The 26,633-nt window shown below is 43.6% G+C and overlaps 1 protein-coding gene across 1 annotated transcript in view; it reads right to left on the reverse strand.

Moving 5' to 3' along the window:
• CPZ (carboxypeptidase Z) overlaps positions 1 to 26,432 on the reverse strand; it is a 34,836-nt gene extending 8,404 nt beyond the window's left edge. Inside the window, exons 1-7 of the mRNA XM_032109903.1 lie at positions 26,109 to 26,432; positions 14,346 to 14,369; positions 13,073 to 13,447; positions 12,089 to 12,301; positions 9,818 to 10,014; positions 8,710 to 8,871; positions 2,510 to 2,668 (exon numbers count right to left, since the gene is read on the reverse strand). Coding sequence (XP_031965794.1) covers positions 2,510 to 2,668; positions 8,710 to 8,871; positions 9,818 to 10,014; positions 12,089 to 12,301; positions 13,073 to 13,447; positions 14,346 to 14,369; positions 26,109 to 26,196 — 1,218 coding nt within the window. The 5' untranslated portion in view covers positions 26,197 to 26,432. The remainder of the gene's footprint in view (positions 1 to 2,509; positions 2,669 to 8,709; positions 8,872 to 9,817; positions 10,015 to 12,088; positions 12,302 to 13,072; positions 13,448 to 14,345; positions 14,370 to 26,108) is intronic.
• Between the last annotated feature and the right edge of the window lie 201 nt (positions 26,433 to 26,633).

The following is a 26,633-nucleotide window of genomic DNA, read 5'->3' on the forward strand; positions in this document are numbered from 1 at the left end:
AAAAACAAAAAGTTACACTTAAAAAAATTTAAAAATTCCTGGATAACAATACATTTGTTATCACTTAGAAGCCAATGTATGACAAGTCATGGATGTCAAGGAAACTTAGATATTTAGGTAGATATTTAGGTGTAATATAGTGGGGAAAAAAAAGGGGAAAACCGCAGCAGAATCCTTGTGACTTTGGCGGTGTGTTGTTTCATTCAGTAAAGTGAGGTTAGTGCTGTTACCTTGGCCAGCACTTTTGCACCACTGACCATCACAGGTTGTGCTTTTCAGGGGGAGGGAAGGGAGTGTTTCAACTCATCAAAGGGAATGAATTTGACTTGGTGGGGGCCTTTCTGCTCTAGTGAGCAGAGGCATCAATTCAGCTTCTTGTGTAACACAAAGCGTTAAAACATCCATCTCCACAAACCCCAAAATATGGGAAAGATTTTAATTAGGTGGGCTGAACCAGATGCAAGAATGTGAGTGCAAGGACATGGTCCAGTTTTGAGACTCCTTGCTCTCAGCAGGTACTGGCCCAGGCTGTGGTGCAGGCCAAAAAGAAACTTGAAATCTGCAGTGTCTTGGAGCAGAGGAAAGAGGATCCTCGTGCTTCCACACATGCACCATGATGGACGTGGCAGCAAAGAGATGCATTTTCAAACTGCTGGTTGGAATATATTTCACAGAATTTGATTTTTTAATATCTGGCTATTATCTACTCTCTAGCATTTCACCCTAGGCTGCAAGTTTCCCCTTGCACAGCAAACGTGGCAGGTCAGCTTTCAGAGCAAGGGTTATGGCCAGTGTATGGCAGCTAAACCAAAGTGCTGTATTTTGGGATGCAGGTTCCCTGACAGCAGCAGCTGTAGATCAGATTACTTAAATGCAGGTCACTTCACAGGTACAGGTTTTATAACTTTCTGTGCAAAATCTGAAGTGATACTGATAGGGCTGTTAAGGTTCCTGTGCTGAGTCATTTGAAAAATCGGTTCTTCACTGAGGACATCCCCAGCCCTCCCTTTTATGTTCTAAACTTCCAGGTTTGTAGCCAACTTCCCAGACTTTGCAGTCACTGATTATGCAGTGACCTATATGAGGTTCCTTGTCTTACTCTGTTGCAAGCCAGGAGTGCCATTAGGGTTTGTCCAACTGTGCACTGCACTGGGATTGAGCCCTTTGTCCATGTGGCTGCATCCTTTCACTCAAAATACACGTCCCCGAGTGGAGATGATGGAGGCACTGCTGTACTTCCATTCCAGGGGTGAAGTGCTTGATAAAGCACACATAGCAATATTCTTTCACCACCTATGCATAGGACAGCCCTAGCTCAGGCAGCGGGATGTAAATGCACAATTTTATGATTTCCCCAGTCCTCAGCAAGAGGTCCTGCAGCTTGCATTAGCACCCACCAGATATTTCTAACACAGGCTTTTTACTGTGCAGTGCCTGGTTAAATTTACTGCTAAATCATTTTCATACACACATAAGTCAGTAGGCATTGTACAGCTCAGAAGAAATGGATTGATACAGAAAATGTTTAACAGTCATAAATCTTTAAATATTTAATATGTGTTAGTGAGAACTGTCACTTCAAAAGACATCAGCTAAGAGATATGCTCAAAGATAAAGGATGCTTCAAGTCAAAGATCAACTTCTGACTATTTTGAACTGCTCTTTGTTTATATAAAGAACTACTTTTCTTGAGAGGCCACAGACATTTTTAGCACACACTAGAAGGCTGAAAAGCTAGCTGTTCTCCTGCTGGGCATGTCGGCAATGAATATGAGATTGAGGAAACCAAAGGGAAATAAGAAAGATGGCAAAAAATTTCACAGAAGATTTACAGTGAGTCCCAAATGAGGAACTTTCCAGGGACGAGAGGGGGAAACCATTCCCATTCATCTGACCTGGAATAAATGTTACAAGGCTGCCACCATATGGCAACGAGCCTTTTTTCCCCCCACTCCTCATGGATTCCAAGGGAAAATAACACTGCTGGTTCCTTCTCTTCTGGAAACCACTGGTAAAAATATCACAGCCTACTCCCTTTAAAAATTAAAAGCCAGGGTTTTCCTAATCTGTGCTTTATGAAACCATGTTTGGCCTCACAGAAGATGGGTAAATCTTTCCAGACCAAGCTGACAGTGTGTAAGCAATTCCTGTATTTTAAAGTACATTAAGTAAGTGTATAAATCAGAGTTGCATAATATTCTGAGTTGGAAGGAATCCACAAGGATCAAGTCCAGCTCTTAAGTGAAAGGCCTCTGTGGGGATTGAGGACTTGACCTTGGCATTATTAGCATCAGCTCTACCCAAATGAGGTGATCTCATGTTATATATATGTATATAGACTTGCATTATGTATATAAAATTTTGATTTATTACATATTTAATACATACACGCATACATATACACACGTACATGATCTAAACTAGTCAAAGTTTGTTATTTATTTAAAGAAAATATTTCCATAGTTCCACAAATTGAACCAATATGCTCACCCTGCAGAAACAATATTACCTTCTCATCAGGCGTAGGGGAGAACATTTTTTCTTCCATAGGATGCATTGAATAGTCATAAGGATAGGTCACAACCAGCTCACCCCCATGGAGGCTAGCAGAGAGCACAAATGGGATAGATCTCAACCACTTCATGACAGCTTTTGTCTCAGGGGCCACCTGAAATCCAGGAGAAAAAAAAAAAAGCTGTGACTAGCCATGCAGTTCCAAAAAGAGATTTGATCCTGGGCAGGATGAAACCCAGTGGAGAAGGGACTATGTCAAAAGGAGAATATTGAGGCTCTTTGGCTCTTCCAGCGCAAAAGTTACTGGGGGGAGAAAGTCAGTTTGCTCCAGGAAATAGATGATACACATTGTTCACTGTGGAAAAACTGGAACAAAAAAAGAAACAGAAAATTTGACAGAAGTAAAAACTTTCCATTACAGTGACATTTTCAGATGACGATGGCAGTACTTCAGGCTGGAAAACTTGTGACATTTTATCACTACTTTACCAAACTCCCTATCTAATTTAATTTCTGAATCAGGAGGATTGACTTTGAATGGATACACTGGAATAGGGGGATAAAATTGAAATTCTCATCACTTGTTGAAAATGCATTTGCTATCCTTTGGTCGAAGATAATCTGCAAATAAATGAAAACTAATGCACATAAAGCATAGCAATGCCTGCAGTTTACCTGCAGTGAACTGTGGCTGATAAGTCGCCAAATTTAGGGGTTTTTGACAGTCCCTCCTCAGTAACAGCAGCCAAGGGAGGAGGCACTGGACTCCAAGAGATATTCAGGCACCCGGCATGCAGGAGGCTCCTTCACCCCGTTTCCGAGGAGTAATTTCTGGGACCTGGTCCGGTGTTAGTTCATTCTTAGGGATAACAGTGTCATCTGGTGGCCGGTCCCTGCAAGCCCAGACTCAAGCCAGTGCCCCTGGAGAGTTGAGGTTCTTTTCTTTGCAGCTGGGGGAACTTACCTGGGGGAAGTTACCTGGCGAAAATCTGAGGAGGGCAGAGGTTGCTCATCCGGACTCTGCACAACTGCAGATATGCAGGTTTTATAAAAATGAGAAAGATCTGCTATGATGAACTTAGTCCAGCATCTATTTAGGGCTGCCTTAGGAATTGCTTATCACCCTTTGTTTTGACTCCATCAGCTGTCAGGAAACCAGGCAGCCAGGGCTGCAGAGTGCCTAGTGACTAACAGTGTGCAGGGAAAAAAACATCCAGAACAAACAGACAAGAAAACTCAACCAAACCAACCGAATAAAACCCCTAAAGAACAACACATTTGTGTTTCAACAATAGTAATTCCTGTTGTCTTTGGATCAGTCCCTAATCTGCTATTGTTAGAAAAACCTTTGGGGATCCACAAACCCAGGTGTGGAGCAGAGAGAAACACTGTGAAGCAAAGGTGCACCATGGATGTATTATAGCTCCATCAATGAGGCAGAAAGCCAAGGAAAAAGCCATATCCAAACATAGTTTTACCTGTGATGATTTAAGAAGATATTTCCCTGTCTATTCCTGACCTAAGCAGGAGACCACCTCCCTATAGATGCCATAGTTATTAACTGAGTCCTTCTAATTTTCAGGTTTACTTAAAATGCCCTTCTGTAGCTATTGATCTGAACTAGTGCCTTCAGCCACTGCAAGTGTGAAAGGCTGTACCTTGTACTAAGGAAAAAATGGGACCCTGACTCTCTCACTGCTGCAAGGTGAATCATTAAATCAGTAGTTTGTGATTAGCATATGAACACAAGCCAATTTGTGCCACTGATCCCCAGGAGAAACAGGACAGGTTCATTTTGTCTATCAGCCTAGTGGTAGCCTCTGAATCTCTGTGTCACAACCCTTTCAACTCCGGCATTTTAAAGAGGCAACTTAAAAAATGGGATATAACAGGTAAAGTCTGATCAATTAAGGAACACACAGAATGCACTTTGCACACCAGAAACCTAATCAGAGTTTTTTCACATTATAGGGAAGATTAAACACAAAGTTTCAAGGAAGGGCATGACATGAAAAAAAGTTTTTTAAAGGCAGATAAAGAACATTCCAAATGGAAAGGACTTTTTGCAGTCTCACACACCCACTCACAACACAGAAGTGAGAGAAGAAAGCAGCTCTCAGGCTTCCTGATAAGGAATATGGCAGTGTCCAAAGAATGCTATCTGCACCAAAGCACTTGTATTTCTGGCATTTGTACAGTGTCCTGGGATGATCCCATGATGATCTTTATCCCGGTAGTGCTTGGGACTGCACCAGCCACTCTGACCAGGGCCCTGGAATTTCATCCTTTGACCCCATCTCTTCTGAAGAGAAGACCCCAGATGGCTTGTAAGAGGCTGCAAGTGTCACTCCCTGTCCCATGGATTTGGGGTGTTCTCAGGGTGGCTGAGCACCTGGAACAAGCTCGCACCCTCCAAGTCCATAGGACCAGCACTCCTGAGGTGGATGCTGTCCCAAAATCCCATCAGCTCCCTGCCCTGCTGCGGCTGCCCCAACTCTTTCTGCCCAGCCAGAGAGGCCATGCCTAACACAGCATCAGCCCAGCTTTCAAACAGCCTTGGGCCTTCATGAGATTTTTAAGTTGCTTCTGCAATTCAGTGGACAAAAGTAAAATGCAGAGTTTTATTTGAGAGCTCCTAATTTCAGTCCTTCATCCTGATCAGCCAACTGGCTAAGTAGATACCTGCATAAGCCCCAAGACAGTGCTGTCTCACAGAGCCAGTGTCTTACTGAAGTGAATGTTGTGGAAAACCAGGAGTTTCAATGTCACTATTTTTATCCTAATAACATTTCAGTGACATCAGTGATTAAGGCTTTGAAATGTGCACATCCTGGTTCAGCTCCACTGGATGACAGCAGATGTTATCTATGTCACTCTGGCCTTTGACTTTTCCTTTAATGTGGGTTTTGTGGGGTTTGATTTTTTTTTTTCAGCAGGATTTTGCTTTTAAGTTAGATGAGATCAATTTTAAAGTACCCATCTCACAAGAACAATTCAGAGCACAATTAGAAAACAGCTAAATTATTTCTGCATGAGTACAAAGAAAGGCCACTACCCTTTTTAAACTGGAATCTCATTTCTGTTGATTATACTGCAATTAGTCACTGTCTCCACAGCTTTCAAAGATCTCTTTCTTCCTTTTTAAAAGCAGCCAAATTTTCCTAAAGATTATGCCAGCCTCCACTGGCATAGAATTCCAAATTCTGTTTGAATCAAGCAAATTGAACTGACTTTATTTCAGATGAAGCCTGAAGTCTGTCTGAGCCCTCAGACCACTTATTACAGTAATTCATAATAGTGGGGAACAAAACATGCTATATAAAGCCAGGCTTTTGGAGAGCAGGAGCTCTGGCTGAGAGCTCACTTTCTGTTTCCTGATCTTTATACAGTTCCCTGCCACACTCAGGTAATTACTTCAATCAGGTAGGTAACAAACACTGTTAAGTAAATGAAAGCTGAGAGACTGGTGTTGAAACGTTCAACCTAATGCTCCTGCATGCGCAAAGCACTACTGTAAGAGCCATGGGTTCATCTTCCTGACAAAACTGAGGCTCATTATGGGAGAGCTGATTTGACAGTCCTGTGGTACCACCAGCAAAGGAGACACAAAGTTGTGACACCACTTACTGCTAGGTTTGTGAAGCGTAGGCAACTACAGTCAGCAAGGAGATTTTGTGGTGCCACCGAGGCCACAGGCACACTGGTTCCCTCATTTATTCTCTAGAGCATATGGATTTGGAGATACTTTGGGTGTTGTTTATGTGAGGACCAGCTTTGGGGCCAGGAGAACACCTAGAAGTTCCCCAAGCTTTGGTGCTCTGAGGAGTGATTCCTTGCATGGCTCCCTTATTTCTTCTTTAAAAACAAGGAAAGATTTGCAGGAGAAGGGATGTGTTTGTAACCCCAGGACTGCACCCACTGAGGCAGAGCTCAGGCAGGGGGTGGTTGTGTGCCAAGGTTCCCTGGTCCCTTCTCTGTGGTGACAGACAACCCATGGTGACCAGCACGCTGCTGCTGGGACAGAGCTGTGGTGGTAGCTGTGAGAGCAATGTTAGGCTGTCTCCACCCATCTCTCTATAAACTACTGTGATGTTACACAGTGTTTAAGAAAGCTAAATACATGGTTATAAAAATGACTTCCTGCAAGTGGCTGCCTGCCACTGAGCATCTCACAGAGCAGCAGAAGAACCAGGGCAGAAGCAGGACTTGGAGAGGGAGGAGGTTAGAGCCAAGAAACCCAGTTACAGGGACTCTGGGCTGCACAGTGTGAGAAACGATCACAGTTTGCACTGGCAAAAAAGTGGGTCTAAGACATGTTTGTCCTTCCTCAGTGTTGCCTGGATCCTCAACCCTGCACCTCTGGAGACACAGAGAGAGTGAGCACATGGCTGGAGGGAGATCTCCATCCTTTCCTTCCCATGTTGGAGCAGGGGAAGAGTCTGAGGAGCTCTCCCTCTCAGGTGGAAGGAGCACCAGAAATAATGTGTGATGAACTGACCACATCCCCCATTTCCAGGGTCCCCCTGGTCCCCCTGTGCCACGGGGCAAAGCAGATATAGAATTCTGGTGCAAAGTTAAGCCTGGGAAGAAGGCAGAGGTGGAGGGAAAGTGTTTTTAAGATTTCTCACTACTCTACTCTGATTTGATTCATAATAAATAAAAGAGATATAAATCATTTCCCCAAGTCGATTCTGTTTTTCTTCTGATCGTAATTGGTGACCAATCTCTCCCTGTCTTTACCTTCATCCACCTTTTAGTTTTTTTTCCTGTCCCCTGTCCAGCTGAGGAGGGGAGTGATAGAGTGGCTTTGGTGGGCACCTGGCATCCAACTAGGGAAACTCACCAAAGGGGTGAATCAAAGTCTCTCTGAATTTCTCCTAAAATCCCCTTTTTTCCCAGCTATTTTCATTTGGCCTCAGGCTCTGCTCCACAGCTCTCAACCTTTTCTCCCCTTCTGAGCCTCTGTACTCGCATTTACCAGCTCACTGTTATCTGTTATTATTCAGTCAAAAGTTGAAAACTTTTAAGCTTGTGACCTTATAATCATGCAGAAATTCAGTGCCATGAGTTGGGATCTGTGATTACATGCATAAAATAGAATAGACTACTCGAGCTTAGTTATGGCAGAAATTAGTGTTCTAATACACTGTGCATTACTGAGCCTCTCACAGCCTTCCACCTTCATATGTACATTATGCTGAGGAAGTGAGGGGCTTTCATCTAGATTTTACTACTGTGAAATGGGGTACCAGAACACTGGGGCAGCATCAGGGATGCCTTTGGGATTTAGACCTGTCTTTATATAAGACCACCTGCATCAGAGTAAGAAACGGAAGTATGATCTCTCAAATCTTCTGCTAATACCAGATACTGAAACAATCCTGTTCCCTACCTGTCTGAGGCTTTGTGCCAGCAACAAATATTGAATTAGATTAAAATGAGCTTAAAAGCAGAGGAAAGCAGAGCTCCCAATATCTGAACTACTGATTTAGCTTCCTGTGATTCTTCTTTCAAAGGCAACTAAGTTCCCCTGAGAGTTGTTGGTGCCGGGAGCTGCTGGGCTGCCAGCAACACAGGTAGGGCTGAGCTCTGCATTCCTGATATAACTTTACACAGAGCTTAGTGGGGATGGGTGTGAAGCCCTGTAGTGCTGCCTCCATCCTGCTCCCACCTGGCAGCAGCAACTCTCCCTTCCAGCAGCACTGCAGCTTGACAGGCTGTTTCCACTGCTCTATATGGTTACAGTGATTTGTAAACATCCTCTTTTAATGGAAGATTACACTGCACAACTTTACACGCAGCCTTTGTACATTTTCCATGGCAGAAACTCCTATTGCATCAAACCTGTGCAGAGCTTGGTGCAATGACAACCAAATCCATAAAGTCTTTAACATTCACTACAGTTTAAAGCACTAATGATGAATCATTACACACTTGTGACTCCCTTGTAACAGTCATTATTCTTAATCTAAAACAGCAAAGTTCAAATTATCTACAAATTTTCCAAATGATTTGTGACACCTGTCTCTTTGGCCAGACCTACACCATGTTTTCATGCCAATTCTGAGCTTGTCCACTTCAGTCTTACTTATAAAATCTGGTTACAAGCAAATAACTTCAGAACAAGCAATCTCAGTCTCTTTGTTCCCGAGCTGCTCTGTAGTATATATGATTTATAAATTGTGTAATTCATACCTTACCCCACCAGTAGGACTGTGGAATGGGGATGTGGTCCAGACGGGCCCCACGAATCCCAGCTCTTCTGTAAGCCTCAGATGTCAAATCTGGGAAATTTCTGTTCAGATCCAAATTCTGAGCTGTCTGTCGTCCGATGACCCATCCATTGTAACCAGCCCCCTGTTTTGTAACACAGAAGCCAACTTCAGAATAGGTCCCTGTCTCAAAATAGCACTTTGTGGAAATTGATTAATCAAAGGCAAGTTTTAAAAGAAGTAAACTGAAAATGTCTGTACTGTTAAAAACCCACACTTATTAATTAATCACATTTTGTCTCCAGGAATATTAATGCACTAACTAGCATTCAGGAAGTGTTTCACTCACCAGTGATGTGACTCATAAGAGGAACACAGGAGCCTGTTGCTCAGAGCAGCATGCAGAGTGGGTTAGGGGAGGAAAAAAAGAAAATACAGCTGATGCCCCAAGACAGCATGAGGCAAAGTGCAATAACCCCAGACTCATACAACGGACAGAGATCACCACATGAGAAACACAGAGGAAGAAAGGTCTAGTTTCATGCTTGTGGTGGTAAAGAAAACAGTGAGGGGAAAAGAAGAATGTCAGGTAACAAGTAATAGAACCTCTGTTTTCAGAGGTCTCCCTCAGACATGGGCTGATCTCTGAAAACTGCCATTCATTATGAAACTTTGACAGTACAGAAAATATTCACATTTCATTATACCTACAGTTTTAAAAGAGGAGGAACATCTATCACATGGTATTAAACTGCATTTCTTTATAAAACAGTGTAAGCCATTAGAGTGAGTCAGTAGGCATTTTGTTCTAGAACAGATAGCAGAGAGTGGTAAGTGTGTGAAAAAGTAACACAGTCATTCCCACATCATCACATGCAGGCAGCAAAAATGACAAACGTGGCTCTGATTTCCTCTTAGTTCTGTTCACATCATCTTTGGAAAGCAATGCACCACCAGCCACACCTGGGATTCTGGCAGTCAATTATTATTGTTCCCTCTTTTACATGACACTCCCCTCCCAGTTTGCTCTTACCCATGGGGAATTGTAGAAACATGAAGGCCTGAACATCCCCCTATAATAAAATTTTTACCTCTTCTGCAGCCAGTTCATACCCATCAGGATTGAGTGAAGGCAGGAGATGAATTCTGGTGTTATTTATCAAGGTCTGGATGCGAGGGTTCCCCAGAAGATACTCTGAACACAGATACTGTGCGAGGTATATCAGTAGTTCCTTCCCCACAACCTCATTTCCGTGCATGTTGCCAATGTACTTAAATTCTGGCTTGACTGTGGAACATGAAGCAATGAGATGCTTTAATTTGATTATACCTGAGTGGCTTCCAAAATCAGGCTAACCCAAGTTTCTCACTGATGAGTCAAAGTTTTATTTACACTAATTTCCTCCACACGTTCCTGCAAATAGCACAGCAGTTCCAGGTGAACTTCCCTCTGCTAAACATCAGTTCAGCAACAGTTTAAATAGTGTGAAATAAAGTTAAGTCCAAACTATCAGGATTCCAAACCATAAGAGGCAATCATTGGTCTGAGCTTTTGCTAGAGTCATCATTACCTGTGAGCAAAGGATGATGAAAACAAAAACATCAAGCCATGGCTGGGAAGGAACAAATTACAGCCCTGGCACACTGACCTACCTTGCGTGGCTTCAATGCCTTATTTTTTTCATGGACCCTAGAAACGTCCTGCAGATGTGTAATATATTACCCCTTTATTTGGATAAGAAGTTGGGTTATGCATAAAAAGGGGCTTTCAGGCTAAATAGCCCTGGAATAAGTCTATTAGAAACACATAACTTCACAGTTCCCTGCAGTTATTCAGTCAGTTTCCATCCTTCCTTAGAGACTAATGGGAAATAGAAAATAGGTGCACTTTGGAAACACCCTTTCCTGTCTATTCCTTCATCTTTGCCTTTGATCCTGGCCAGCCTCGAGCACTGGATACTGGAGGGGGCCTGGCACAGATCAATTGTGCCACTAGCTCGGGCTGGCAAAATCTCCAAATCTGGAGCTATTTCCACCTCCTTTTATGTTGTCCTGAGCAGCATGAAGCAACAGATTTAGAGAAAAATGCTAGGAAATGTGTTACACTAGCATCTTTTATCATGTCATATCAGAGTTTTCGTTTAAAATCCTGATTCATAGGCTTCGTGTTTTCCTGGCAAAAGGAGTACAAGCTTAAAAAGACACCTGCAACTTATTTTCTTTGAAAGAGAGAGGAAGGATGATAGGCCAGAAAAATGTAATGTAGATCTTTGCTCTGTTAATGACATCTGCTGGGACCTGATTAAGTTTAAAGGCACCTCAAAATACCTCTAGACCATGCAAGGCAGCACAGCTGAAAGTAAACAAAGCTACCAGTCTTTGCTGTCCTCTCTGACTCCCCTGCAGCACAGCACACAGAGGACACAGCCGCATGATCTGAGATCATAATCTCAATAAAGTATTAAGTCAGATGTCGTTCAGTTCTGCCACACTGCTGAGGCTGTGCTGATGCTGGGGCTCTTCTGATGAGAAACAACCTGAGGCTCTCAGCAGTGGCCACAGCAATCCACCATATCTAGTCAGGTACAATTTTTTGAGCTGGAAGCTGGTAACTGCAAAATAATACCTAATACTGCCCTAGAAAATTATCTGCTTTTTGAAGAATTCAAACCACTTAAAAATCAGGCCCTTGCTGTCTTAGTGATGAAACTACAAAAGAGAGATTTGCACCATTCCCCTCTGAAGAAAATTTGTGAGGACTCACATCCTGATGTATATATTAGCACCTATATATAGTATAATAGCATCTATTCAGGTGCTTTGATAACATAATTCCTGGTATTATCCACCTGTTACACTGACAGGTACAGCACTGACATGAACCTCTGCTCATTCTCTGCACATGAGGATTGTTTTCTGTGCTGGATCATCCCTTTTTAGTGACAATCTCCTTCTGTATGTGAGGCCTTCTCAGAAGACATCTGTATTTTAGGATGTGAAGGACAGTGAGGAAGTGGTAGATGATAGAGAGGGCAAGTCAGTAACAGAAAAGTATCCCAGATTTGTACCTTGGGCACAAATAAATAACAGCCACATCATTGCAACCAAATACACAGTCCTACAAGGAACAGGATTACCAAGCGTGGTCATGACAGAGCTCATAACAGTAAGAAATTGCTACTGGCTTGTAACTGCTGCAAGGAATCATTAACTATCACTGTATTTCAGGAACACAAGGGAGGAGAAATGTTGTTGAATCAATGCTTTTTACAGTTTAAAAGATGTCCCAGTAGAAGGGCCTGTTTTCACTTGGATAATCTGGTCTCTCCTCAAACAACCTGATCAGCACTGATATAACTCACGCAGTTCGTGGTGTCCAGGCTTGGTTGAAAACTCAATCACAAAAAGATCCTTCCCTTCAAAACTGCGCCCTATGCTGTAAGTTGTTGCAATGTGGGAGCACTTGGAAGCAGTCTTCTTCAGCGTGCTCACCATTTGGGAATATGAATGGTGTTTGAACTGAATAAAAGTTGCTGGCAAGTCTGAAGGCACATCTTCCTCAGCATCTACTTCTCCTGCAATGAAAAATCATAACACAGTGTTTAAAACCATAGTGCTCAGAGGACTGTATGAAAGCCTGCACTTTTTTGCAAAATATCTTTATAAGTAGAAGAATTATAGAAAATAAACCTGTAATCAAAACCTTAAATGTATGTAGTACATCCTACACTGTTTATTGTGGCATGTTTTATTTGCAAAATCCTACTAATGCATATGCACACTAACAAATATTTGTGCAATTTGCAGCTATAATTTGGCCTTTGACATACTAGCTCATTTTAGTAACAAATTGTACAGATTTTTCCCTTTGAATTTTGTGTTTTGGGTTTTTTTTAATGAGATTTATCTGTCTTCAGCTATCTGGATCTTCTTCATCCAAACAAAAATCTGTGACAAACATTAATGAGAATATTTTAATCAGCTGTTAAATTTGACAGGCAGTCACAGATTTATGAGTTCACTAAAGTTTCAGTTTTTAAATAAAAGATTTCAAATATATAGACAGCTCTCACGCAAGACAGGGCTTATCTAAATGCATCCAAACATCTTGCCCTGAGCTGCTTGTCTTGATGCTCTTTTTAAATGAGAGAGAGAAATAGCTAGTTCTTGAGCACGGTTTAATTGTTTAAAATAGGTGGAACAGAATTAATGACACGTTACAGGTCTCTACAAAGACAACAGGCTGAGATGACAAGCGAAGAGGTTTTGTGCCATAGACATGTCAAGCTGAGTGAGATGAGACCCTCCCCATGCAGACAAGCTGTGCCAGCAGTTTCCTTGCTCACCTCGCAGCTTTGCCAGTGGGTCAAAGCACCCCTCTTCCTCCCCAGCAAAGAAGCGGTCACAGTCTAAGAAGTAGGGCCAGGCCATGTCTATTGCATCAAAGGCAGGGAGGCAATTTTTTTTGAGGTTTTCACAGACGTGCCTGCAGGGCTTTATGACTTTGTCCTTTTCACACTGTGGGGCCAGCACTGAGCAGCCCAGGAGCCTCAGGTCGGGGTTGCATTCCCCCTGGAGCAAGTTGTGCAGCACACTGATGAGCAGGTACTCAGAGCTGTACTCAATCACTTCTCGAGACTTCTGATCCAGAAAGTTAGGATACACCATTTGAGTATAGGCAACATCAGTACAAGAACTCAGGGCAATATCCACGCATTTTGCTATGAAAAGGAGATGAACATAGAAAAATTTCTTCACTGACATTCTGAATAATTCAAAGACAACATAACAAATACCATGTCCAATGAACTTATTTTTTTAGTTCTCAGGTAGGCTGGAAACAGTTTGCAAACTGAATTGCATATTTAAAACCACTTATAGAAAGATGATGAGAAGCACACTTCGTTCTGGAGATATAATTTGAGTTTAGGAATTTGACCAGGGAATTTCTAAGAGAAAAGTGGGAATCTGCTGGTGAGAAAAACTCAGATTCCTGAATAAAAGTGTATTTGTGATATCACTCTCTCCCCTGTCCTTGCCTTTTCATATGGATTCCCTGAATAGGTGTGAGGATTTTTCTTTAGTGGGGAACATATCACTAAGTTATCTCTTTTCTCTGCTTGGCCCCTCAAAATTTGTAGAGTTTAATATCTCTGAAACTACAGACCCACTGTGAAGTTTGATTGAAATTGCCCAAAGAGATGAAAAGTCATTCTGGTGCTTCACTCACAGGCAAGCAGACCCATAAATATGATTACATGTATGTTCTCATAAACCCAATAAATTTAAGGAAATCAGGTTCAGAGATCTTAGGAAAATGTTGGTAATACCTTCAACCCACTTAGAGGTGAAAAAGAGTAATAGAAAGACACCTCTTCATAAAATTACTGGCTGTTATATTAATGTGTCTACATTTGAGCATCCTTTTCTTGGTAATGACTCTGGCTGGTAACAAATACTGTTGTCACAGTAGCAAAATACTACACTGTGTGAAAGAGCACATTTCTCTTGTAAGAGAACCCACTATAGCACCAACATGAGAATGCTTGTCAGGAAATAATGAAGAAATACTTATAGTTTTGAGGTTCTCCACAAACAGCGAGGAAAGACACTTCATACCTTTCTGTACAGTTTGGCATTGACCTGTAAATAAAGAGGAAAAGAAAAATCATTACAGGGTGGGTATACATGGTTCTTCCCTTGTGTTAGGTATTGTCTGATCTGATATCCCCACAGAGGCCACTGCAGCTCTGTGTCCTGAGGTCCAGACATACCAGGAACAAGCACATATTCCCAGCAGGCACATATTACAGAATCACAGAATAGGCTGAGTTGAGAAATCCCATTCATCCTCATTCACACACAGTTAGGCACCTAGGAAATTTCACTAATCAAAACCTAGGTCTTTTTAAATCTGGTTTAGTCTAAATGTCCATATGAGTCCTTCTGTACGGATCAAAGTGTCTGATCGATCTCCCCTAAAAGATCTATTTGTCCCATATAATGTTGTGGATACCTTTCCTTTAAAGCAATTCAGCCTTTGGGAGATATGAGAGGACTTTATTTCTTCCTCATCCTACTTCATTGTATCTCTAGCAATTGCATTTTATCACACTTTCAATAATAATCTTAAAACTAGTTATTTTCCTCCCCAACTACTCTCATAGGAAAGCTTTTCCAAAAGATCACTCCTCTAATGGCTAGAAATTGCCTTTTAATTTCCTGTTTAAAAGTATTTGTGGCCAGTTTATATCCACTGTTGTTGTGCCAACATTGTCCTTTAGCTTAAGTACCTCTCTGCATTCCCTGGTGCATTCCCTCACACTGTGTTTGCAAGAGCAATTGGATCTCCTCTGCTTTCTGTTTACTAGGTCAAATAAATGATGCTCTCTTGGTTTTGAAGGAACATGGTTTGATGACCCAGGAAATGCTTCCTTTGCTCCTGTAGCCAATGAATTTATATTGTCCTTCTCCAATACTGGCAACTAAAGAAATATATTTCTACCAAGGTATTGGAGTTGGTTTCACCAATGCCTCATAGGAGCTAAATCACACTATGCAAGTCTGAACACCACCAGGTTCACTTCCCTTGTCATTTATTGGGGATCTCTTCTCTTGCTATTTCTTCTTGCTCTCACTGGGGGGACAGGCATTTAGCTTCTTGCTCAGTAAATTGAGCGTTTGTCCTCACAAGACCAAATTCATTATGCTTTCTTTCTTTCCTTCTGAAGAGAGTTTAAACTTCTACTCCTGGCATATTTGTTTAAATGTAATCATCTGCATATGTGTTGCTAGTGAGTGGATCATTCTTTAGCCAAAATAAAGTCATTGTAATGAGAACCAAATTAGCCCTGGGATTTTGTCTTGGAGGGGGACATTTAACTGGAAATTAGTCCGGTTCTACATTATGGATTGCAATTGAGCCACATTACCTCATAAAATAAATGAGGCATCAGAACTAGCAGAAACAGCCCATCCCCAACACCAACAAGTTCTGTTTAGCAGCAAGCTAGAAAAAATTATATCCACACAAACTTCTTTTCCTGGCTCAGTAAATTATGCTAATTGCATTAAATAATACCTGGTTCATCAACAGTGCCTTCCATTATAGGATTTCAATGTTTACCCTAGCTAGGCACAATCCCCTCTGTGAGTTAGTTATTAAGGTCAAGGCATTTCTAAAAAAGCTTCATCTCAGCCAGATACTGCATGTAGAGTTACATCTGGGGATAATCAAGGAGTAGCATTTTGTACAGTGCTAGCTGGGAGAGAGAAAGAAATGATCTCTTGTTAGTAACAGCTCCAGCAATTAATCCTGCTGATAAAATTGGATGTCACTACCTCCTGAATCTGGATAGTCTTATATACTAACACTATCACACCCACGTTTGAGAGACCTTGGACACAAGTCTGGAGTCAGCCAAATGTTTCTTACAGAGGGGAAAAGGTAGTGTGAAGAGAACTGGATTGAGTTTATCCACGTCTCAATGAGGAGAGTGACACTATCTCTATCACCAGGGTCAGTAGCAATGAATCCCCTTTGTTACTGTGAGGGGTGGATTAGAAATGTTTGACACCTTTTTTTCCCTCTTCTGAGCAAAAAAAATGAATGTATTTTAGCTATTATTTTAGACTAGAGGGTTGTGTGTGCTGGGCAGAATTGTTCATGGGGCGTTTGGGGAGTATGAATGGTCTTTCTACAACTGCTCACATTTCCTCAAAGGTAAGAGGTGTTTTCCCCTCTGCTGGCTCCAGGACCAAGCTGCAATTGTCCTTTTTGTTTATATCTCCAACATCCAATGATCAAATAACAAAACTGAGGCACACACAGTCTCCCTGACTGCTTTTGCTGTGCAGGACTGCTATAGCCATCAGTCAGCGAGATGTGGCACAGGCCATCTCAGAATTCTGCTTATTCAGCTGGAACAAAAAGGTGTTCTGGCAACACGCTGGAACAAGCAGAGGAAACCAAAGGGAAAATGCAGCAGGCGGGGTCTAGACGTGGTGCTGCCTCTCCCTGCTCCAGCTCTCCGAGCAGCAGCAGACTTGCTGCGTTCAGCAGATGCCTCTTTCTGCCCAGCTGGCCAGGAGAGGCATTGGGAGGCAATGGACAGCTGATAGAAGAGACGTGAAATTCTGCTAAGTCATGTGCTGTCCCTGGGTTCACCTGAGGACTGACTCCTTTCATGAGTAGGAGGAGATGTTAGCACAGGAGAGGGAAAGACAGCTCTGGTTTCAGACTGTGCTACCTGCTGTCTACACTTCGATATTTTACCATATCTATATAGGGAGAGGAAATCTATTAAGCAACATGGCTGTTACTCATTAACAAGGATGCTGACTGAAGAGGACAAATCTATTTTTTAGATGAGGAACCAAATCCATGTAAGTCTTTTCCATGGCAACTGATCTCAGTATGTGATAAGCACGGGTGATTCTGCAACACCCCTGCATAGTAGAGAAAGCTTTTCCACTACTTCTAACCCAGGATGCCCCTTACAAACTCAAAGCTACCAAGACTCCCTTACTGATGAGCAAAAGCGGCTCCTTGCTCCAGGGCCCTGAACCTGGATCTAAACCTAAATCTAGATCTAAGCTAAAATTAGATCTAAGCCTCACACTTTTGCAGCATACCATGGCATTTTCTCTCGGTCTCTCCTTACTAGAGATACCTATGCAACTTTTTCTGCTGTAAGAGGCCACCTCTCCCCATCATGCCAGCTGTCCTGTGACCCATATATCAGCCACAGTTCTGTCTTGTAAACACCCAGGAGTGAAGCAGCTTGAGATGTCAGGTTACTGGGAGTCAATATACATGAAAGCAAGAGAGAAAAGGTCTGGTTTATGCCAAACCTTGCTTTATAGCCAGCCTTAAATGTGTATGTGTGCTGATGTGGTGTTTTGACTTTCCCAACATTTCCCAACGCCAGTGCTTACATATTTTTTGGAGGGTGCAGCTCTGCAGGGGCCAAGGATAATTCTGCAGTATTTGTGCTTATATAAATAAGTGTGGATACATGTAGCTGGGCCAGAGCCTGCCTGCCTAGAGAGCCAGCATCAGGAAACTCTCCAAGACCAGCTCCCAGGCTGCAGCTTTATGCTCTGTTCCTGCAACCTTGCACCTACTGGCCTGGGTCTCTGCACACAGAAATCATCAGAAAATCCCCATCCCCACCCGTAACAGCTCGTTTTCTCTAAGCTCTGGCAATGCCAGAAGAGTTCAGCCACTCCCTTCCTCATTTTCGTAAGAGAAATGACAGGTGATGCTACACAGAGTTTCTCAGGTCTCCCAATTCACTTGGCAGGCTTCAGTCGCTGCTTCTTCTGTGCTTGGAAGAATCTAAAATTTTTCAAATTTTTTGTGCAAAATCTTCCCTGGGCTCAAAAGAAGACAGTGTCACCACCTCTCAAAGTCCCATCCACTGACAGGCTGGTACAGAGAGGCCTTTTTCTTCCTGACCCAGAACAGCCTTTTCAGTTTTTTATGTTTATTTTTGTACTCCAGCTATTCCAACAGAGCTACAAAAGTCCTTTCAGTAGCACAGCTTCTATTTAAGATTATGGGTAAAATAACTTATTGAAGAGGAGAAAAGCCATTTCAAGCTTTCTGAGCTCTCTCTATAAAATACACTTCTGGTTTTAATTTGCAAAGGCAAGCTTGAAAATCTACAATGCAGCACATACATATTTTACTGCCAAGCTTACATTTTTTCCCCTTGATGATTCAGCACCAAAGGAAGCAAGCTGCTGTGATTAACCCTAACCAAGACAACAGAGCTCAACAGCAACTTCCAGTACCATGGACTTGCCAGTTGCCTTTTCAAGAGCAAAACCAACAGGAGATTCGTGCAATTGATGATCTGGAATAAGCCCAAGGGCCAGTCTTAAATCTAAAATATCTAAATCATTCAGTGAGGCAGATTGGTAAGGGGTGTCCTGGTCTTTATAATATAAATTATCTCATCTATTTTGATCTGTCCTGACCAGCACACTCCCTCCCAGTTCTCTGGGCTTCTTAAAATACTTTTTTAAACTAGAAGAACATATTTATTCATTTTAGTCTGTTTATAGTCAAAACCTCCATTTTTCCAAGCAAAGCATTTCAGTTCCTTATCACATTACTATTACTATTCTGGCTGTTCTACATGGTTCATCAAGTTAATCTTTCAGTGGCGTTCTGCCTTTGTCACTAAAGAGACAAAACTTAGTAGCAAGATACAAACACTGCTGAGCTGTACCATTTTGTAAAACACTGGAGCAGCACCTTCAAATGGCAAAGCACAGCCTGCTTTCAGAGCCAGCTCCTAACTACAGCGCAAGGACAAGGGCAGGACAAGATCCATTATATAACTCTAAAATGGATCAGAATCATCAGGAGGAGGGTGTGGGAGGAGTGGAGATGTAAGGGTGACTAGTGACAGAATAATGAGAGAGCTGAGTAGCTCAAAAAGGGGGAGAATGATTGAGCAGAAAGCCCAGAAGAGACGGCAGCTACACACCTAAGGCGTACATGCAGGGGCAAAAGTGGAGAAGATTCCCAGCCACAGAGAAAAATTCCAGAAAAACTGGAGGAGAGAGGAGTGCTTGCAAAAAGCAGCTATGTGGTTAACTCCATTTTCTGGATACATCAAAGCTTTTGTGAGTAGAGGACTGAATATCTGTTATCAACCCTCCAGCAATTGCAGTAACTGCCTGGGGGAGGGATGTGTTTGCAACAGGCAGAAGCAGTGCCCAGGAGCACTGTGCAGCCCTCCTTTAACCCTGCTCCTGAAAGAGATTAATGCCTCATCTGCCTTCACTTTGCAGAGCAAGATCACAGCAGGAAGATGCAAGCCAATGTTCATTGCCAATCACCCTTCTTTCTAACCCACCTGCTGCCCGGCATTGGGTTACACACACATTTTTATTGAATTATTGAAGGTGTTCCCTCAGCATTGCCACTGCAGTCAGCTCTTTCGAGGCTGTTTTTCTGGACTGTTTCTCTCTCAGGACTTCTCTGGGGCCAGTGAGAAGGTGTTGAAGCTTTTCCATGGATGATGTAAACTCACAGCCTGTGGACCACAGGTCAAAATCTGAGCAGATGCACACCAAGACCTGTCACACAGCAAGGGCACAAAGACAGGCTTAGTGGGCACCAGTAATCTTCCCTTGTTTCTAGTTGTTCAGATGCAACTTAAACATGTCTGCAGTTGTAGGTGCCTAAAAGAAGTGATGAAGAGTATCCCTATCTGTCTGTCTGTCCCCCACCACTGTTTTGGTGCCTCTAGAGACAGGTGTCACCCCAGCTGCGTCTCTGGCTGGTAAGTGCTACTCCAAGGAGTCCTTCAGGAGCTGAAAATCCTGAACATAAACATAATTCCCTAAACAAAACCTACTAAATGCATTTTTCTGGCCTCAGCTGAGATCTTTTCCAAGTTGCGAGGGAAAAATTACCCACTGGGAAAAAAAATGCAACAAAGATGATGATAACAAAGTGGGCCAGCAGTTGCCAATTGACTGAAGGCTTAGTGAGCTGCATGTGTGACTGGGCTGTAGCTGAACAAGCATTTCCTGTGCACCAGGATGATCTGGAGACATGTGGAGATCATCTCTCAGTGTCTGGTCAGTGAAGGAGGAAGAAATCAGCTCATATCTGGGGCATGATGGTGTTAAAAAACAGCTGGGGTGAGAAGGCAGAATAGTCAGGAAATCCCTACAACAATCATCTAAAGGATCAATTTTTTTGCCAGGTTGCCTGGAGAAGGATGAAAACACTTATTAACCAGGTAATCTGAATCTGCAATGCCTCCATAGCTTTACTTTGTGACCATACATTCTTTATCGCTCAGTTCCCACTGTCTAAGGATGTGGTACTCTCCAAGTGCTTTGGCCAACAACCTACCACAGTCAGAAGCTTTCTTTTAAGTAAGCCAAACTGTCTTGAATGTTATGGGATGGAAGATCATGTCTGAATAATCAAGGGGTCTTTTCTGCCCCAGTCTTTCCAAAACATTTGCCAAAACATCATCCCATCCTCTTTAAACAGTATATCCATCCCCCTAGAACAACTCTGTCTTTTCTTTAGTTTAGATACATGAGAACTGTTATAACTAACATCATGTCTGATTATTCTGTAAGTAGCTGAGTTACAAACAAATGTGGTATTTTTATGTTACAAAAGACTGACAATTTAATAACCTTGACTTAAATCTGTGCCTTAATCTCATATTGTCTCCTAGATAAGTTTATCCTATTATAACCCTAAAAATTAGGTGCCAATTATATCACTGGAGTGACAACAAGATAAATTAAGGGATTGAAACTTCAGTTTTATTTCTCAAGTGGACACAGTAACCCTAAGTCCCTAAACTCCACTGATCTGTGACAGCTGCATCCAGGAAGGGTGATTCTGTCCAAAGAGGAATTCTCCAGTCATAAAAGCCATGGTTCATAAAAGCCCAGCAAAGAGACCAGGACATGTCCCACCAGCCTCAAACACTATGCTCACAACGTGATAAGTGACTTCTGCATGGTACCTCCCTGCATCAAGTAGTAACACATGACATTTATCCAGCATTTGGTCCAGGCTTGAGAAGGGGATGGCTCTCACATGGCATCAGCAACCCAAAGGGGACCATGGGAGCTATCAGCCAGCCAGCATCCTCAAACACTGTGACTGTGTGAAGGGAGAGGTAATGTCTAGAAATGTTACAGGGGATCAGCCATTAGTGTTACTAAGTCTTGCTAAAAGCCTAGCTGTGACTAAGAGCAGTGGGGTTTTGTTCAAGTTTTAACTTCTACGTATTCACACCCCCACACTTTAAAGATGTTTGTACAAGTATTCTAAAGAAAACTTTGCCTTCTGATTAAAATCATGCATAAATCATTTCAGCAGTATAAGGAGATACCTGTGTATTTTATTTCCAATATAAACTTACTTTGCCCATATTTTGTCTGTTATATTTGCCCATATATTGTCTGTTTCTGATCCCATTTCCCATTTTAAATGGGGCTGAAGGTCAGCGTTGCTAAAATAATAATATGTAGAAATTCTAGAGCCCCTGGCAGGAATTCAGCAGAGCTCACATGTTTCAGTGATGACAACTGGCTTCACAAAGAGCAGGAATTTCTCATCTTGTGAGTGAGCATGATATAGATCCTAATCCTGCATTTTTTTGTTTTGACACAACTTGGACACATCCATCTCGGGTCCAGCCAGTGAGATTCCTGCAGCTTGGGCTTTCCCACACGTGGCAGCACAGTCCTGTGGTCATGCTCCATGTCAGCACCTGCCTGTGCTAGCCACAGCAAGATGAGGGACCACCCCCCTGGGGCAGGGAGCAGACCCCAGCCCACTGCCAGGTCGCTCACTGCAATCACAGGAGCACAGGAGCAGCAGCAGCTGGAGAGGCTCTGCCTCTGTGTATGCACAGGTTTCACCAGGAAGCCAGCATGAGAAACACCCACAGCAGGTGAACAAATTTGCTCAGGTCCCATGAAGCCAGAGCCATTGTGAAGGTCATGGAAGGAAATTGCTTTTCCCTTTTTTCCCCCTTCACTTAGCAAAAACCATGGAACATTTTGGAGTTTGGAACTGCAGAGAAGGAGAGGGAAAAGGTATAACATCTACGTGTGAACACACTTTTTCTGTCAATCTGACTTTCCACAAGACAATCAGTCTTACTTAAAGCCATAGCTCAGAGAGGAGTCAGTGTCACAGAATCTGTTCTTGGCTCCAGAAGAAATACTGTAACTGTCCCCTGCCTCCTACCCTGGTGGTTTTTCACTCTTCATCTCTCTTCCTTGTACCTCCCCACTCTCTCTCATCTCCAGTGACTAAGGCCAGAGATCTTCAGGATGGGGCAATGCCTGTCTCAAGAGAGAGCCAAAATGATGAAAACAACAAGGTGCTTGGAAGAGGAGGAGACCCACAAGTGACAGGTGTGCCAACCAGCACTCTGGCTGCTCTCCTACCTCCACAGCTTCAGGTTAAACAGCTCCACGCCTCTGGTCTCCTGCCTGGAGAATGGGAGGCTCAGGGGGACCTTCTCTTTTTCTATCCTTACCTGAAGGGGGGTTACAGTGAGGTGGGGATCAGTCTCTTCTCCCAGGCAACAAGTAAAAGGATGAGAAGAAATGGCCTCAGGTTGGTCTAGGAGAGGTTTAAGTTGGATACTAGGAAAGATTTCTTCACAAAAAGGTTGTCAAGCATTGGAACAGGCTGCCCAGGGATCTGGTTGAGTCACCATCCCTGGAAGGATTTAAAAGACGTGTAGATGTGCTGCCTAAGGACCTGGTTTGGCGCTGAACACAGTGGTGCCGGGTTCACGGTTGAACTCAAAGATCATAGCGGTCTTTTCCAACCGTAACAATTCCACGGTTCTGTCATCTGACAGGCTGTGCCGCGTGCCCGGACCATCCTTCAAACGCTCGGGCAGGGCTCGGGAGAGTGGCAAAAGGCTCGGGCATCCCTGCTGAGCGCGAGGCCGGCCGGGTCGGTGCCTCCCCGCAGCCGTGTGTGCGAGCCGAGGAGCCACACGGTGGCACCACAGGCGGCGGCGCGGCCCCGGACGGCGGCGGCGGTGGCCGCAGCCCGGAGCCGCCCGCGGCCAGGGCGGACCTGCGGCGTCCCCTCCCCGCGTACCCGGTAAGCCCCGGGGGTTCGCAACCCCACTGGAGCACTGGTGCAGCCCTACCCGGAATTCCCCAATAAAGCGCTCCCTGAATGCCAGTGATCGGGAAAGGAAAGGCTTAACTGCTGTTAGTATCACTGTTGATAAAGGTTTTATCGCTGTTATGCCCCGTTCGTGGAAGTGTTCAAGGCCAGGCTGGATAGGGCTTGGAGCAACCTCATCTAGTGGAAGGTGTCCTTGTCCATGGCAGGGGGTTGGAATGAAATAATCTTTAAGGCCCTTTCCAACCCAAACCATTCTATGATTCATCCTTAGCCTAGCCCTGGTGGCATCACAGTTGTAGAGTTGTCCCCAGCTGCAAGAAAAGTCACTTATTTGAAGACATATGACTTCGATCTGCTTCTCTGGGTTTTTAGTTCTATGGGTTGTCAATCATTATAAAGCACTTCCTTTAACTAATTACCGCTGGACTACATCAGTCAGCAGTAGAGATGCACCACTTGAATAAACAGGAACCTGGTTTATTAGCTCCCTCTGAAAAGTTCGGCCATCTCTCAGAGGAAACATGCTAAACTGTATTTTTCTCACCCAAGCTATAGGCTAAGAGGCCAGTTAAACTCATCAGGGTCTGAAAGTGCTGCCTCACTCACATGGGACCATGTAACATCACTGAGAGAGACAGCAGCTTACTGCCCCCCCAGGGATACAGGACACAGCTAGGGAGAAGGGCCCTCCGTCAGTGCCACGGCTCCCAGCTGCTGCCCAAACAGCTCACCACACAGTCTATGACGCCTGTGTCATACTGTGGAGCTGGATGACAGTAATCATTTCCGTATTTTTCTTAACAGAAAAGCACAAAGCATTTTCAAAGGATCTTGGTATTGTAAACCATGTTTTATTTTGTCTTCTTATTAAAAAAAAAAGCAAAATGAGTCACTGCAGAACAAATACCACCAGGAAGCCTGCAGAAAGCAGCTCCAGTCTTGCTGGGAGTCAGACGGTGGCACTGGTTCATGCTGTTCTCTTCTGTAAAACCAGCTCCAGGCTGGTCTCCTCTTGCAGGGCGCTACAGGTCTGACCACTGGGATACAGCACGACCTACCCAAGGGAACCAAAAACAGGGGAGAAAACCCCACTGCTACAGCTGAAGATATAACCTATGCCCTGAACGCTGAGAGGAGAACCCTGCAAAGTCCATTTGTGAACACGTGCGTCACCGCAGGACCCTCTCTTTTCATGTGGCCTGACATGACCTTATCCTCCCATTAGAAAAGAAAGGCCCTTGAGAAACCCATCAGGTCTCTCAATGTCCAAGCTGCTACTTTATCGCCTGCTCCAGCAGCCCTCCAGTGTGAAGTGTGTCCCCTACGTGGCACACAATGTGGTGACATTGACAGCTCCCTTTCCCTGCCTCTAGCCATTCCTCTAGCAGCATACTCACCTGCCTTTCTGAAAGCCCTGCCCTAAAGACACCGCAGCTGCCAACACACACAAAACACTCTCAGAGTCACCCCTCAATGATCCATACATTTGTGGTTGCTAGGATTAATGTCCCATGGCAAGACTTTGATCAGCTGGAACTGGAGCAGAATCATACCTCACAGAGAAAGGTCATGCTGCAAACCACGCAGCCTCTTCCTGTAATTGGCTGTAAATAGTCTACAACACTTCTCTTTGTGCAGCTTTATCCAAAAATAAAATCCCTTTAGGCTGTGGTAGACCTCACTTTGATGTTCATGGGAACAGCACTCTCAAATTATATGCAGTACATGGCACATGGACTGTATTGTGTAGCAGTTCAATGCCAGTGACAGTCTATGGCTTATATTTAAGCACTGAAATATAGTTGAATTTCCTTGGGGAACATTAAGGTCAGTTTCAGGTTAACATATCTCTTCCTGTAATCCCATAAAATAAATATTTTTCTGACTCATTTTAAGTTTAAACTGTCTGAAAATAGTTTTCCTGGAATAGACCTTGTCACTACACCGAATTCGTGTCTCCACTGTCCCCACATAAACGAAATTTTAATTAAGCACACTTGATAAAAAAACCCCATGTATTTTCAAAAGGAACTTTTAATATATGTTATCAGTCAACTGGTTACTGAATCAAAACTTTCAATTAATTTAGCAGCATGTTCCTATCTAACCTTTATTCTAAAGGGTAGATCTGCTTTTCCAGCCAATCAACTCATACAAATTCCATATTGCTTATAGCAAGCTAAAACACACCCTACAGCTGTCAGATCCTAATAAATCTCATACTTTGGACTTGAAATAAATGACCTAAAGCTAAAAGTAAGGAAAAGCTTTTTTTCTTAAGCAGAAAAACATACAGAAGGTCGAAAGTTCACCTTCTTGCAATCTGACTACCACATTCCTAGAAGGCAATGCCAGAGATGAGGCAAACCTTCTACATTCCCAATAACAGTGACGGGGGTCCTAACAACTGTCAACTCCACAGATTGACAGAAAGACACCTCTATGACAGCCTTAAAGACAGTGATGGGGAATCATTATGCTCCCTTACATCACAGCCTTGTTTTTCTGTTGCAGAGCCACACACCTCCCACCTTCGCATCCATACTTCCCAAGCACAACCCCAGTTTCATCACCAGCCGTACGCAGATTTCCAAAGAGTTGATCCCCCTCATCTCTAGGGGAGAGTGACAGCTCCTGCCTCCCTCTCCTTGAAGCTGGAACTCTTTAGTTATCTCCAGGAGAAGGAAGAAGAGAAGAAGGAGGGCTTTTGGGGTGATTAGCCTTACCTAGGGTCTCCTGGGTGGTTTCACAGCGGGGTGCTGGCTTGGCGGCCCTAAGCAGCCCACCTAGGAGGAGCAGGAGTGTCAGGACCATGCTGGAGCCCCTTGCACAGGCAGCACAGTGATGTGGCACTCACTGCCTGATGGAGTGACTCCTCTCCTGAGCCTCAGCGCGGCTCTGGCTCTCCAAGTTGCAGAGGAAATCAGTGCACTGCAAGGGCATGCCCACGTCTCACAGTGTGTGCAGTCCAGGCGTCAGATTTCAGCTGCATTTGAGCTTGGAAAGCAAAAGGCTTTGAGACAGAGAGGGAGGAGGAATGAGCTCCCCCTCCCCTCTGCCTCCAGACCGTCTCCCTCTTGCAGCCTGGTTTACAATTTCATAAACAGTTTCAGCAATGGGGGTTCCCACAGGGTTGTGCCCTGCTGCTCCTCAGCCGCGGGTCCCTTTGGTCTGCACTCAGCAGTTTTTCTAAAGGACAAGGGACATTCATGAAGCATGTCTCCCTGAAGCCAAGAGAACTGCCTGGAGAG

The sequence above is a fragment of the Corvus moneduloides genome, chromosome 5 (assembly GCF_009650955.1).
Source record: "Corvus moneduloides isolate bCorMon1 chromosome 5, bCorMon1.pri, whole genome shotgun sequence".
Lineage (NCBI taxonomy): Eukaryota > Metazoa > Chordata > Aves > Passeriformes > Corvidae > Corvus > Corvus moneduloides.